General features: G+C 51.5%; 1 protein-coding gene across 1 annotated transcript in view; it reads left to right on the top strand.

Annotated features, from left to right (window-relative positions):
* Positions 1-14,629, top strand: part of LGR6 (leucine rich repeat containing G protein-coupled receptor 6) — a 202,899-nt gene that overhangs the window by 49,848 nt on the left and 138,422 nt on the right. The window contains exon 2 of the mRNA XM_077839300.1: positions 14,449-14,520. Coding sequence (XP_077695426.1) covers positions 14,449-14,520 — 72 coding nt within the window. The remainder of the gene's footprint in view (positions 1-14,448; positions 14,521-14,629) is intronic.

Below are 14,629 nucleotides of genomic sequence, written 5' to 3'. Positions count from 1 at the left end.
AGTATGTGCCTCTTGACATGCCCAGCCCAAAGACATGGGGCTGGATTCTGGTGTACCCCTAGTGCCCACCAGGAATGGGATACGGGATACAGGAGCGGAGAGTCTGGGCCAGCGTTCTCTGTGCACACAGGCCCTTCCTGCAGTGCTCTGCCCCCTCCTGTCTGTCTGTCTGGCCCTACCACCCCCAGCCCTGGCACGAGAGAAGCCACCATTGCCTGCTCATGCAGAGAAAGTGTGTTGCAGTTGGGAGTTATAAACCCAGCCCTGGCACCTTTTCTTCATTGTTCCCAGCTCGGCCACACATAGCACGAAAGGTCAGGCTGCCTCTGGCCCCGACTCCGCGTGGCTTTGCCACAGGTAGAAGCATGCAAGCAGCAAATGCCCATGTTCCACAAAACCCGCCGGCACCTCACCTCTGATCTCCTGCCAGCTGATTCCCCGGCGCCTTGGCAGGGCCTGGCTCCGGGGCTACCAGCAACAGCAGCATGCTGCCAGCGCCCGTAGGAAAGGGACGGATCGGCCATGTTACACAAACAGCTGTGGTCGCTCGCATGCCTGCGCTCCTGAAAGCAAGCTGGCAGGAACAGGGAATAACGTGGCTACGGGCAGCTCAGGATTCCCAGGAGCAGATGTGGGGGGGGGGGCAAGGAGTCCGAAGGTTGGTGATGGGAGCAGTGAAAGGAGACAGGTGAACAGTGGCAGCTCTCGGCAGGTGTGCCATGGGGCCCAGATCCTCAAAAGTACTTAGACTCCCAGCTCCAGTTGAAACGAACAGGTGTTTGGCACCTAAATCCCTTTGAGGATCTAGGCCTAATTAACTACGGGCACTTAAGAAAGCCGCCATGAGGGCTGTGCCGAAGGAGAAGGGAGCGGCTGGCCAGCTGGCTGTGCAGTAAATCAGTACATGGGACATCAGTACAGAAGCTGCTTGTTACAATGACAAATGCTTTGAGTTTAAATATTGCTTCTTAGTACAGATTTCCCCCTCCGTTCTCACCCTTGTCTTATATGGGCACAAGAAGCAAATTCGTTTTGCAGGGGCACTGTCTAACGGGAAGGCTGATTGTGTGTGTGGCGGGGGGCTGGCACGAGTCTGGCTGTCCAGCTGCACCATATTTGGTCCTTTTATTGGTCCTCCAAAGCCTAGGAAGGAGGCTGTGTATTCTTGAGCGCCATCTACTGGCACTGTGTCTATGAACGCGCTACTTATCGATGTTCCACCATCTCTTTCAGAGAGCGCTCTCATAATGACATTGGCTAATTGCCTCATAGCCATGCCAACAGCTTGCAAAGAGCAGTAGCTAAAGGCGAGTAAAACTGGACCAGCTTGCTGTTAATACTCACAGCTGCGCTCCCTTCACCTCCTCTCTACATGTACAAAGAAACCCAACAACCCATATTTACCCGGCAAAGCATGTACCCTTCCAATAGCATCCTCACAGTGCCCCAGTTCCTCTCCCCTCGTGGCTTGGAAACCATGATCCAGGTTCACCAGTGCGCTCCTGTGAGGGCACGGCATGCTCAGGGGAGGGGATGGAATGGGCGGGAAGAGGCAGGGGTGGGAAGAGGTTGGGCAGGGGGGAGGCCTTGGGGAAGGAGTGGAGCGGGGACGGGGTCTGGGGCGGACCGGTGGTTAAGCCCCTCTGGGGAAATGAGAAAGTCGGCACCTGTGCTGGGGACTGTCGTGGCCCCCTTAGAATAAGGAAGCCACTTTTGCCCCCCTTCCCCCTGGGTTGTCCCTTTTTGTGCAGTGCTTCATCAGGGGGCAGCAGAGAATCTCAGCTCATGAGCTTTGCACTGCTCCAGTGATTCAGTGACCTCAACCCAGCTCAGCCCGAGTGGCACAAAGCGGCCAGAGCAGAGCTGGTTGGGAATTTCCAGCCGAACATGTTTTCAGCAGAAAATGCCACTTGGCCAAAACAAACTGTTCATGGACACCTGTTGATTTTGGCAAAATTCTATTGGGGGGGGGCGGGGGACACAATATTTTCACAATGCAATGTTTCGATTTTTCATTTTGGAGCGACTTCGTTTTGAAATGTATATTATATTATTCAAATGAAATCTCAGGATTGGAAGGAAGCAGTTTGAGTTTATCTACATGAAATATTTGTATTGACCTGAAACAGACAAACAAAAAGCATTTGGAATTTTGTTTTATGCGAAATTTCAGAATGTTTTGGTTTTGTTCCATTTCGGAACAGAAAACTCGTTTGAATTCCTGGCAGTTCCCATTCAATGGAAAATGTGGTTCCTGTCTAGCTCTAAACCACGGCATGTTGGTGAATCAGCCCCTAGATCTATGTGATGAATTCAGGGTGAAAGCAGGCAGACCAAGCTCTTACGGGTTTGGTGAGGGTTCTTTTGGTTAAGCCTGAGCTGTTCTCTGGATGGGTTTCCAGCACTCACCTGGCATGTGGGAGACCCAAATTCAAATCCCTGATCTATCTGATTCAGGATCTCTCGCATCTTAGTCTGATCTTCTGCATAACACAAGCCACAGAACTTCCCTGAGTAACTCCTGGTTGAGCTAGAGCAGATCTTTTAGAAAAACATCCAATCTTGATTTAAGAATGTCATTAATGGAGAATCCACCAGGACTCTTGGTAAATTGTTCCAGGGGTTAATTACCCGCACTGTTAACAACGTGCACCTTATTTCTAGTCTGAATTTGTCAAGCCTCAATTTACAGCCATTGGATCATCTTAGACCTTTCTCTGCTAGACTGAAAAGTCCACTATCAAATATTTGTTCCACAGCTAGGTACTTATAGACTGCAATCAAGTCACCACTTCACATTCTCTTTGTTAAGCTAAATAGATGGAGCTCCTTGAGTCTCTCACTATAAGGCAGATTTTCTAATCCTTTAATCATTCTTGTGGCTCTTCTCTGAGCCCTCTCCAATTTATCTTCATCCTTCTTGAATAATGGACCCCAGATCTGGACCCAGTATTCCAGCTGTGGTTGCACCAGGGCCAAATACAAATGTAATTTAACCTGCTCCAGTTGGCAGCTACTGGTTTCTCTCCTATCTGATGGCCTCCACTGGTGGCTGTCAATGCCACTCCTGCTGGTGGTCTCTGAGAGCAGCTCCTACTTCTCCCTTGCTCCTTCCTTTGCTTATCAACATCTCCCGCTGTGCTGGCTTTTCCCTGGTTTCAGTCTGCTTGCACAGATGTCCAGGATCTTCCTTGCAGAGTCTGGTTGGCTGCAGAAGCAGCTGAAAAGAGGAGAGCCAGCTCCATATGAGATGTGTTCCTCACAGACCACCAGCAAGTGCCGCACAGATCACACTGGCAGAGTTGCCCATTTAGGGTGAGATCCCATGGATTCCGCTATGGGAATAGGACTCAAAAGTTTTTTTTTTAATATAGCAACATTGTGGGGATCATTGGTAGGGCACAGACATGGTTTAGTGGTTATGGGATGTTCTGAGGGTGAGTCCACGAATTAGAAACATGGAGAACTGAAGTGGAAACACAGGACCACCTCATGGTCTCAGCTACTCCAGGGAAACAGCACTGAAGCCAGGGCCGTGCCTCCAGATTTCTCCTGGAGCACTGGAGATAACTTTGCTCTCTTGCTTGATCTCACCCATCTCCGTTTCTCTGCGGAGGCCACTTGTAATGTGGTCCCCCATGTGGGGCTCGTCACTATAACAGGAAACATTTCAGCTAGCTCTCCAAGCCAAATTACCTCTTTGCGAGTGGTGGTGGGTCCAGCCAGAGCCACCCAGGAATTTCATGAAGACCCAGGAATCATTATAGGGAGATCTTGGGAGCTTCTTAAACCCATCATTTATGGCCTGCTTTTCACTGCACATCAATACGAGGTGTCCCAAGGTGCTGAAGGCTCTCATCTCCCACTAACTCAGCCCCTTGCAGGATTGAGCCCAATGTTAGAGGCCTTTGAGACGGGCTGTCGTTTTGTTCTGTGTCTGTACAGCCCCTGACACACTGGGATTCTGGTCCATGACTGGGACTCCTAGGCGCTACTGTAATACACCTAATCAATATTGTACAGCATCTAGCACAGTACAAATAATTAAATAATAACATCCTCCTCCTCCTCCCAGGTGCTATAGCCCATTAGCCTCCCCCCTCAGTCATACTGGAAACTTCTGTTCAGTCCCGTTGGTGCTGGGAAAGCTACCCTGTGTGGGACTGATTTCCAAGTGCTCAGCACCCACAGCCGGGGCTATATGTTCAGAAGGGCTCAGTGCATTAAGAACTTAAGAACGGCCAGACTGGGTCAGACCAAAGGTCCATCTAGCCCAGTGTCCTGTCTTCCGACAATGGCCAGTGCCGGGTGACCCAGAGGGAATGAACAGAACAGGTAATCATCAAGTGATCCATCCCCTGTATCCCATTCCCAGCTTCTGGCAAACAGAGGCTAGGGCACCATTCCTGCCCATCCTGGCAAATAGCCATTGATGGACCTATCCTCCATGAACTTATCTAGTTCTTTTTTGAATTCTGTCATAGTCTTGGCCTTCACAACATCCTCTGGCGAGGAGTTCCACAGATTGACTGTGTGTTGTGTGAAGTAATACTTCCTTTTGTGTGTTTGAAACCTGCTGCCTATTAGTTGCATTTGGCAACCCCTAGTTCTTATCTTATCAGAAGGAGTAAATAACACTTCCTTATTTACTTTCTCTGCACCAGTCATGATTTTATAGACCATTGGAGCAGGTCTGGAACTGAAGCCCTGAAAATCTGGCCTGGATTTCTTTGGAAAAACTGGCACTATTAAAATATCATTGCCCCTTTGGCCCAAGTGATTCACTAATACTGGGGGCCTTGCTGGGTTGTTTCTGTTAGGAGAAATTGATAAGAGGACTGAAGTCTTTGGTGCAATCCTGTGTATTTACAAAGTCTTCACACCAAGTCCTGTTCCCCCGAATGCAGTGAAAACAAACAGCAGCAGGCAGTTTCCTCGCTTATCGTTTCCAAGTCTGCCTCTTCGGCCAGTCCCGTGCCCCCTCTGTCCCTGCTCGCTCTCACAGCTGCTAGCTGTTGGCTTTCAGGTCTAACACACACAGCTCCAGCCAATCAATCTCCTCACCCCTGCATTTGCTACTAAACCTCTGAGCCCTCACAATTTAGCTTCTCATTGGGCCCCTGGCAATACAGCCTGTTGTGTTGGGTGGTGGCTTCTGTTGTCTCCAGCTATCACTACATACTGGGGAGTTTAATTGCTCCTCCCAATTAGCCTTAAAGAAGGGTGCTTAGCACACCCAACAGCTTTAACAAGATATGGGATTATCTGTAGGGCAAAGAGCTACTTAATGGCAGCCCTTGAAACCTTCTAGCATTGCAAATAACAACCAGGCGACATGGTCATGTGGCATCCACCCCCTTTGTAGGGACAGGAGCCAGTAGAGATTGCTGGACGTGGGAGACCTCAGCCAGCTCCTTTGGACAATCACTGGCTTGTGGCGTAGACAGAGAACTGACTTGCAAAGCGTTTGACGCAGCCAAAGCTCCTGCTATCACAGCTCCATAATCAATAACAGGAGAGAGGTACCTGCTTCCTGTCGTGGAGTTAGGCTGGGCTAGGACCACAGAGTGGGCATCTCTTCAGCGAAGACGAGACAATTCGTCCCTTTCAAGCACTCCCAAGCAGCTGCAGGGAACCACCCGCCTCTAAAAGCAGTCGGGACCCAGCGGCCTGACTGTCCTCTCAGAGCAGATTTCTAATAGGGTAACTGCATGGACGTTGGGGGGCTCCTGATTTACCCTGGCATGAGTGAAAGGGCATCTGGCCCCAGGGCCACTGTGTAGCCCCTTCTGGGAACCAGTCAGTCCCACACGGCCATTGCTTGGGCAATTTCTCCTTCTTCTAACCACCCTGCTTCATGCAGCTAGCAGCGGTGTAGGGCAGAGGCTGGTGGTCCATGGGAAACCCACACCCCCAGCCTCACGAATCCTCAGTCATTGGCTCTCCTGGTGCAGAGCTGCATTCTGGGGGCCCCAGGAGGGCTGGCTAGAGCCCCTCACAGGAGTTAATGCTGCTTCGAGATGCATTCTCTTGATGCCACGTCTGCTTCCTTCACTATACAGGTTTCCTAGGGGGCACGTGACACTTTGTGCAGCCCCTGCCCCGACATCCCGTCCGAGTGACGTGCTGGCCACCCGGCTGTCACAGGGCTTTGAATGAAGTGCTCTGCAAAGCTGCCTTTCCTCCAGGACTGCCCAGTTGGGGCTGTTTCGACCTGGGGTTGAGTGCAGTGCCCAGTCAATGCACTGCAAGGCTCAGGGTCGCCTTTAAACATCTCCAGTGTGGATCTCCCTCTCTGTCTGGGTGTCTTCGCTCTGAGGGCCCCGCATGGCCCATCCCCCGCCGACCTATCCCCTCTCATTCGCTATTGAAATGTCAGCGCCCATCTCCGATGACCCCATGATTCCCACCTCCATCGCCCACTGGTTAAGTTTTCAGCCAGGCACCTTCGTGCTTTCTCCCACACTGCCCCTCGCATGCCCCATAAACAGCCGCAAAGCCGCCCCCTTGTTCTACTGCAGCTCCCTCCTCAGAGCTCTCTGCTCTGCCGGGATGCCTGCAAAACACCTGGCAATGGCTGGTGTGCTGAGACCCTGGCCTGACCAGGATTGTCTCCCAGTTTCCTTGTGTTCCCCCATCTGCCTGTACTCATCTCTTGTCTCGTCTTGTACTGGTGATTGTTGGCACTTTGGGTTCTGTATTTGTACAGCGCCTTGCACAATGGGGGGACCAGTTCATGACTTGGGCTCCTTGCCACTACCATAATGCACCTAATAAATAACAGTAATAATGGCACTGCAGCGGGCCAGCTACTCAGCTCGTGTAAATCGGTGTCACTTCAGCGTAGCTCGATGGGCACTCATGGAGGGGAAGGCCTGGTGCTTGCACATCAGGTTTGGTTTTTAGACACATCACAGTCAGTGTCCCAGAAACAGCCCCGATGACAGACTCTCTAGTGGGTTTGTATTCTTAAAAAAGCCTGATTCTGCTCTCGGTGCCGCTGGGTTTAACATCGGTGCAAAGTCACTGACTTCAGTCCGGCGACTTGTCTTCCCGTTCACACCAGCGGCCGCACCCTCAGCGGCTGCAAAGTTGAACCAGCGGATGTCAACGTTGCAGCTGCCGGTGGCATTCCCGGCTCGGGTAGACGTACCCCCGCTAGCTCGGCTCGAGGAAGCAGCTGAGAACAGCAGCACGCAGCCCCAGAGGCATGGGCAGCGGGATGCACTAACTGCCCAGAATACAGCCCCGGCCAAGATCCTAGGTACAGGCTTGGGCAGCTAGGCCGAGCAGGCACGGCCGCTTTGCTAGTCTTAGGTACTAGCCTGAGCAGAAATAGTGTGTGTGCATCTACCTCCCAGCAGGGGCACAACAAGGGGAGGAATCAAGGGGGCCAAGCCCTCCCCCCCTTTGACCCTTGACAGGAGCTGGCATGATGGAGAGGCAGCTGGGCCAAATTTGAGCGGTGTTGTGACCCTGTGCATTTGTTTTCCCCCCAACCCCGACTTTTGCAGTCCTTCTAGCCCCTATGGGCTCCCCAGCCCACAGGGAGAAACAGAGCAGGGGACACCAGGCACCTCCTAGGAAGGGTGGGAGGGTTGGATTTCGGCTGTTGGTGCTTCCTGGGGAAGTGAAGATGCAGGAGGAGGATGGGCTCTGGGGCTCCCAGGACTGCCTGTCCCTGCTAGGGTTAGAAACATAGAATATCATGGTTGGAAGGGATCTCAAGAGGTCAAACCCCCTGCTGAAAGCAGGACCAATCCCCAATTTTTACCCCAGATCCCTAAATGGCCCCCTCAAGGATTGAACTCACAACCCTGGGTTTAGCAGGCCAATGCTCAAACCACTGAGCTATCCCTCCCCTGAAGATGGTGCTCTTCTTCTGCCTGACCACTTTCCTAGGGGAGACTGAGGGGCTGGGTGTGGCGGCAGGGAGTCCGTGGGGCTGGGTGTGGGGGCAGATGACTGTGGGGCTGGATGTGGGGGCAGGGAGACCGCGGGGTGTGGGGTAGGTGACCGCTGGGCACTGGGGTGAGACTGTGGGGCAGGGTGTGGGGTAATGTAGAGGGAGAGCACAGAGCCGGGTGTGGGGCAATGTAGGGAGGGAGAGCTTGGAGCTGGATGGGTGTGGGGCAGCAGGAGGGGAGTGTGCATGGAGCAGGGGGGAGAGTGCGGGTTTGGGTGCCCAGGCAGCCTGAGGGAGCTCAGGTCTGGGTATGGGGAGCAGCAGGGGGAGATCTGGGGGCTGGGTGTGGGGGCAGCAGAGGGGAATGTGGGGAACTGGGTGCAGGGCAGGAGAGGGGGAGCTTTGGCCCCCTCTTTCCAAAAATTTTGTTGTATCCCGGCCTCCCAGCTGCAGTGTAGATGTACCCTTTGCTCACTTCGGTTCCCTCAGCTTCGCTCACACCCCTTCATGTAGCACCTCTGAACACCCCAGTGGAGTGGATCTGATTTTCATCGAGTTACCCCCAGGGTGAATCTACCCCATGGGGCTTGGGGTCCGCTGGCCTCAAGCCAAAGGGAAGATTTGTGGGAATTCACATCAAGGGCTCTTCTCCAAGGAAACACTGGAGCGCATAGCCCGGGAGCAGTGGGCTGCGCGGGCCTTTGGGACGAAGTGGCGGGTGAGACTGGCATCTTATTAACCAACATGCAGTGACCTCGGGAGCAGTGCCGCTTATTTTGGGGAATGTAAAATGGTTGCATTGCTGAAATTCTTCACACACACAAAAATGCTTCCAAAGAGCCAGAATGAGCGACTTCGCAGACCCGGAATGCCTGCCAGCCTTGAGAGGGGGCCAGTTGGTGCACTGGAGGTTTCTCCCGACAGATGGTCTTGTTAGAAACAAACCACAAGGCACAATCGCCAGGCTTGGTTAGCTGCCTCATTTTGTTTTCTTTGGTTTACTTTATCCCCCATGATCTGCCAGCTCTGCCACTGTGAAGGGGGCGGGGCAAAGTCAAGGCTCCGCCCCCTCTCCCTTTGCCCCTTCTCTGCCCACTTGCTCGCATGGGGCAGTAGTGGTCCTGCAGAACCAGCTTTCCCCCCATGCACCCAGAGCAGCAATCCAGGCAAGCAGCCTAGAAAGGAGCGGTGGGAGGCTCGCTTGGCTGTGGGCTGTATCAGCTGTTTGGAGTTTCCCAGACGGACACTGGACAGGGAGATACTGTGAGTTTTCTCTCACTCCAACCTGCCCAGAGAGCCTTACCCCCGAATGGGATGCTGGATTCTGAGCAATGGCCAGACTCCCTGGGGGCTGCTAACAACCTCCAGCAATGGGCCAGTTCTCCCCCACTAGCCCTCACCAGCCTGGGAGGACATGGGCCTAACAAAGTCCTTCAGCATGCCACGGACTCAAGCCTGGAATTTACCCCCACACAACGATCTCGCCCAGCTGTAGACAGCTCCATCTGAGTCTGCAAAGCAAGGCATCTCCTGGCCATGCTCTGGGAGCGTCTTGAATCGGCTGCGGGGCTTGGATCGGCCAAGCCGTACAGCACCTGCACCGGACCTGTGCGGGCTGGAAGCAGGGAGTCATTTATTTACCTCCCTCCTGGGCACTGTGTGAGGCTATAAAATCTGTCCCAGCCCCTCAGCCTCATGCCGAGATGTCTGGGGCCAGCACTCCAGTCATCTAGACGGTCTGTATGAGGCTAGACAGTCCTAACAGGGCCTCAAAAGTGATGGGAAAATCGGGGCTGGACGGGGGAGAAGGAGGTGTGGGGAGGAGCAGGGGGGTCAGGAGTGGGGTGAAGCAGGGTGGAGCCAGAACAATGTGCCCATGATCAGGAGACAGAAGGGGAGTGGGCAGTCAGAGGAGGGCAGTCAGCAGGCACATGGGGGTGGGGGCGTGAGCTAAGGCGGAGGCTGGAGTGGGAAAGGGGCGACGTGGCAAAGGAGAGGGCAGGAGAAGGTGCTGCAGCTCTGTGCAAAGAAAGAGTTTGCGACCTCTGAGCTGTTCCCCACAGGCTGGTGAAAGGGGTATGCTGGGTTTAGGATTTCCCCAATTCCCTTACCACTCCTCATGCTGACCTGTCTGTGAGGGCCGCCTGCTTGCAGCTCAGACAGGAGCATCCAGCCGTGTCCCTGTACAACAATAACCCTCCTCAGCCCCAAAGGTTTGACTGAACTCCGAGGCCGAGCCCTGGCTCAACCTCCAGCCCTTCTGAGCTTTGCCAAACTGTGCACTGGAGAGGAAACATCCCAGGGGATGCCCAGGCCCCAGGGTTGGATCGTAGGGGTTGGCTTTGCCCATTTTACAAAGAGGGGCCCGTGTGGATCCACCCAAGCTTCCTCCAAGCAACGTTTGGATCTGGGTCTGTAGTTCAGACCCGGCTCTGGACTCTTCACCGTCCTGTTACATAGAAATGACCCTGGAGGAGAAGATGGTTCCCGTGGCTCAGCAACATGTGCGTGATTTTTCCCAGCACAGTGCGTGCCCCTGTGTTTGCCCATGCGGCTTGCAAGGGGAAGCAAACACACCTGCCAGAGAGTTATGTGATTCAGCTGCACACATGCGGGACCAGGCTGTAGACTCTCCCGTGGCTGGCCTCCTAGGAAGCCCTCAGGACAGACTTGGTGGCTGCGGTGGACACGAACTCCATATTTGCAGGTCCTCACATTGCAGCTTCTTTCAACATTGGGGGCCAAAATCACCTGTGGTGGAAGCATGTGCAACTCCTCTCGGGACTAGTGAGGGCTTACACCAGGCTTGGGTTTGGTCTCCTGTGCCCAGTTTTATAACCGACTCCTTTGGCGTCTCGTTCCGCACTCCTAGAGAGTCTGCCTGGCTCCAGCTCTGCCATTCAGAGTGCTCCGGTTGCTACAAGAATTCACCCTTCATTAGAGATCCTAGAGAGAAGAGGAAACTCATGCCAATGAGGCAATCTCTTTGCCCTACTGATGGCATCACTGCTTTAAAAAACCTTGGTGTCTTTCTGGTAGGAACAGATCCAGCCCATTGTCCATGGTCTTAGCAGTGTATCTGGGGCAGGGAGGCATGGGGTCAGGGGGTAGGAGGAGAGTAGCACCCTCTAGTTTATTTCTGCTTTTCTGCGCCAGCTAATAGGGCAAGGGCCTGTTTGTGAAAGGAGAGTGACATCAAAGTAAATATATTAAGTTACCCCTGGGGGGCCAGATAAGTTATGAGTCCTGACTCTCTGAATCACGCTTCCATGAACGGTGGCTCCGTTTTCCTGTGTATACAAGTTTCGGGAGTGCTTAAGGTGAATATTTAGATTTGGTTTTCTTGAAATCTTGATCAGTGTAACCGCACGAGGCCAGGCGAGTGAAGCTCTTGGGGATTGGCAAGAGTCAGCTGTGAGGGGTGTGTGGAAGATTTCAAAAGCTCTTGGGATCTGCTTTCAAAAGCAGGGTTGGGGGGAAGGAAGGTTCCTGGACGGGAGATTGAGCTGGCAATTCCAGGAATGTGTTTCACTCAACTGTGGCATTTTGGTTTAGAGCCAGACTAGATGGGCTGGGGCCAAAGAGATGATTTCAGGCTTCATTTAAGGTTCTGTGTGAAGAGACTGGCGCTCAATAGTTAGTGGGGGGAAGGGAACAGGAGGACCACAGCATCTGCCACCAGGTGCCTATGTGAGTGGAGCTGGTCTCTAGCACTTCTGCTGAAATAATGGTGAGGTCAGATTCATCTCTGCTGTAACTCCATTGATGTCAGTGGAGGACAGTCTAAGTGCTAAGGCACTGGGATGGGACTCAGGAGACCTGGAGCCTATTCCTCACTCTGCCACTGACCTACCATGTGACCTTGGGCAAATCTCTTCACCACTCTGTGCCTCTGTTTCCCCACTTACCGTTTGCCTCTCTCGTCCATTTAAACTGTAAGGAAGGCAGGGGCTCTCTTTCACTATATGTTTGTACAGTGCCCAGTACAATGCGACCCCAATCTTGACACTATTCTAATCCAAATAATAAATAAAAGCAGGAATGCCCCAGCGATGAGTGGTCTGATGAGTCTCTTCCTCCAATAATTATACATTAGGTGTTTCAAGATGGACATCAAAAAACAGAGTCAGCTTTTGAAAGTGATGAAGTGAGCTGTAGCTCACGAAAGCTTATGCTCAAATCAATTGGTTTGTCTCTAAGGTGCCACAAGTCCTCCTTTTCTTTTCGCTAATACAGACTAACACGGCTGCTACTCTGAAACCTTTTGAAAAATGTAGCCTAAATCAATGGTAGAGCTGGGAAAAGGACCCAGCAGTCTTGATTGCCAGTCTAATGTCCTATCCATTGGTCCAAGTGTAACCCTTCTGCCAGTTGTTTTTGGCAACAAAAAGGGTTTCCTTTTAAAATTTACAAAACATCACTGGCTCAAGCCTAACCGCTAGGGAAAAACTACAGACAGACCTCCACTGGCTGCTCTTAACAAGCACCAAATCTGTGTATAAAACAAGGGAAAACTTTATTAAGGAGAAAAATTTGATTATTTTTTTTCCATCCAAAAACTGAAATTTTTCAGGGCCCCAAACCCAAATATTTTTCAGTTCCAGCCATTTTTGTTTCCAGTTTTGGATAGTTTTCAGCTGAAAACCTACCACATTTTGGCTGAAAAACCACTGAATGCTGAGTTTTCCTATGAGAAAGCCCTTTTTCTTCCACCCAAAAAGGAAAAAAAAGTATTTGGTCAAAAGTCCAATTTTCCATCAAAAAAAAGTTTAGATGGAAATTTGTTGACCGGCCCTAACAGCCAGGGCCTGATGCCCGCTCCCCTTGATATGTGAGAGTGTCCCAGATCCATAGGGGATGTGAGTCTGTCACCACACAGCAAGGGAGCCTTGACGCTTTAGTTCAAGTTGTAGCAACTTCTGCTTTTAGCTCTGAAAGTCCCCAGTTATAATGCCAGTGTGTTGGTCATGATGGCAGTGATCACAGACCTGGGCATTGGGGGGTGGGGGGGACTTTCCAGCCTGGCTTCAGTAGCACAGCTGTGCGTCTACCTCCTGTTCACAGCTGTACCTGCCCAGATCCTTATAATTCCATCGGCACCCTGGGCATGGGCTGCCCTGCCAAGCCGATTCCATGGAACGGCACTGGGAAGCTGGCCCTCCCTCCCTCCAGGACAGGCGCAGTTTTATGGAGCCACAGCCATACCTGCCTGTTCCTTTCATCAGTTCCTGCTAACTCACTGCCCTTGCTGATTTCCTGAAGGGAGAATGTCTAGGAGCTCCTGGTGTAGAGTTTTAGCCACAAATTTACTCTTGATCTATGGAATAGCACACGGGGTTTTGTTACTGTTAATTGTATGGTCGACACATGATGGACTAGTGGGTTATAAAGGTTGGAGATGGAAGTCAGTCAAAGCCGGCACTTTCCAATGAAGTATCTGGTCTCCTGAGAGTGAATGTGTCAGATATTAAACAGATACTAAATGGGGCCTCAGCCAGAAGCCACAGAACTAGAAAAAAGCCAAATCTGAAGCGGTTTTCTTCAGTATTTCTTCAAATAGGCTTGGCAGAATTCAACTTTTATTTTTATTGGTTTATAATTTCAATAGATAATATTGATATTTTAGCAACTTTTCAGTATTTACTGATTTTCACAGTTGTAGGAAATTATGGGGGGGGGTTCAGACAATTATTTAATGACAATAAACACTGGGATTCGAAAAGTTAAAGTTTTATAACCATTGAAACATGCATAGTCAACATCACAGGTCAAAATATGCCAAGTAAATAGCATTAAAACAAGCTCTAATTAGTCCTCACGTTGCATTTTTCTTACTTTATTTCTCTGTAAATTTTGGTTGTTATTGATGGAAATATTTTTTTCATCTGTTTTTGTGCGGGGAAATCGACATTTACTGACGTTGACCGATTACAAGCCAATCCTTCCAAACCTGTGTATAAAGTAGGACATGGACTTTGCAACTAGGTTTGGAGCAAATTCCAGGCCCTGCAGTCTTCATCATGACCCTTTGCCTGGCTGTTAACAGTTCAGAGCAAGCCAAGACGCATTCCCTCTTCAACAACTCCCTATCACCTCTGCAGGGCAGGTGTGTACTGCTGCCCTGGACGAGATCCCCCTGCAGGGAGCAGTGTGGATAATGGCTAGAACAGGACACTACTGGGTCTAAAGAAATAATATTCCAAACCGCTCAGTGCCTGGGTTTCCCGAAGTGGGGTAATAACACTTACGGGGCTGATGGGAAGCTTCATAAACCTGCTGATGCTTGAGATGCTCAGATGAAAGATGCGCTAGAAGAATATAGTATTAATTATTTTGATTACATCTTTCATCCTGCTTTGTGCACTGATATTTTCCCCCAGAGCCTGGGAGTTTTTTTCTGCTTGCCATGTTAGAGCTGAGATGCCGTTGACAAGGGCGTATCCTCCCTCGCCAGAGCCCAGCCAGCAGAGCAGGGAGTGGTTTATGCCAGGCGAGCCCCCAAAAATAACTGATCAGAGACTTCTGTCTTTCTTCTCCTTTAGTGATCTGAGCATGAACAACATTAGCGAGCTGCAACCCAGGCCATTCCAGCACCTGCGCTTCCTGGAGGAGCTGTAAGTACGGCACGACTGCACCGAGCATAGCTCGTTCTGGGGCGGCATGTGGTGGAGAGGGCTGTGGCTTGGGAAGGGAGCCAAAGTGACCTCAGTGGAGCTAAAATGC

Source organism: Eretmochelys imbricata, chromosome 21 (genome assembly GCF_965152235.1).
Source record: "Eretmochelys imbricata isolate rEreImb1 chromosome 21, rEreImb1.hap1, whole genome shotgun sequence".
Classification (NCBI taxonomy): Eukaryota; Metazoa; Chordata; order Testudines; family Cheloniidae; genus Eretmochelys; species Eretmochelys imbricata.
The sequence above is the reverse complement of the archived record's forward strand: the minus strand, read 5'-3'. Positions and strand labels throughout refer to the sequence as shown.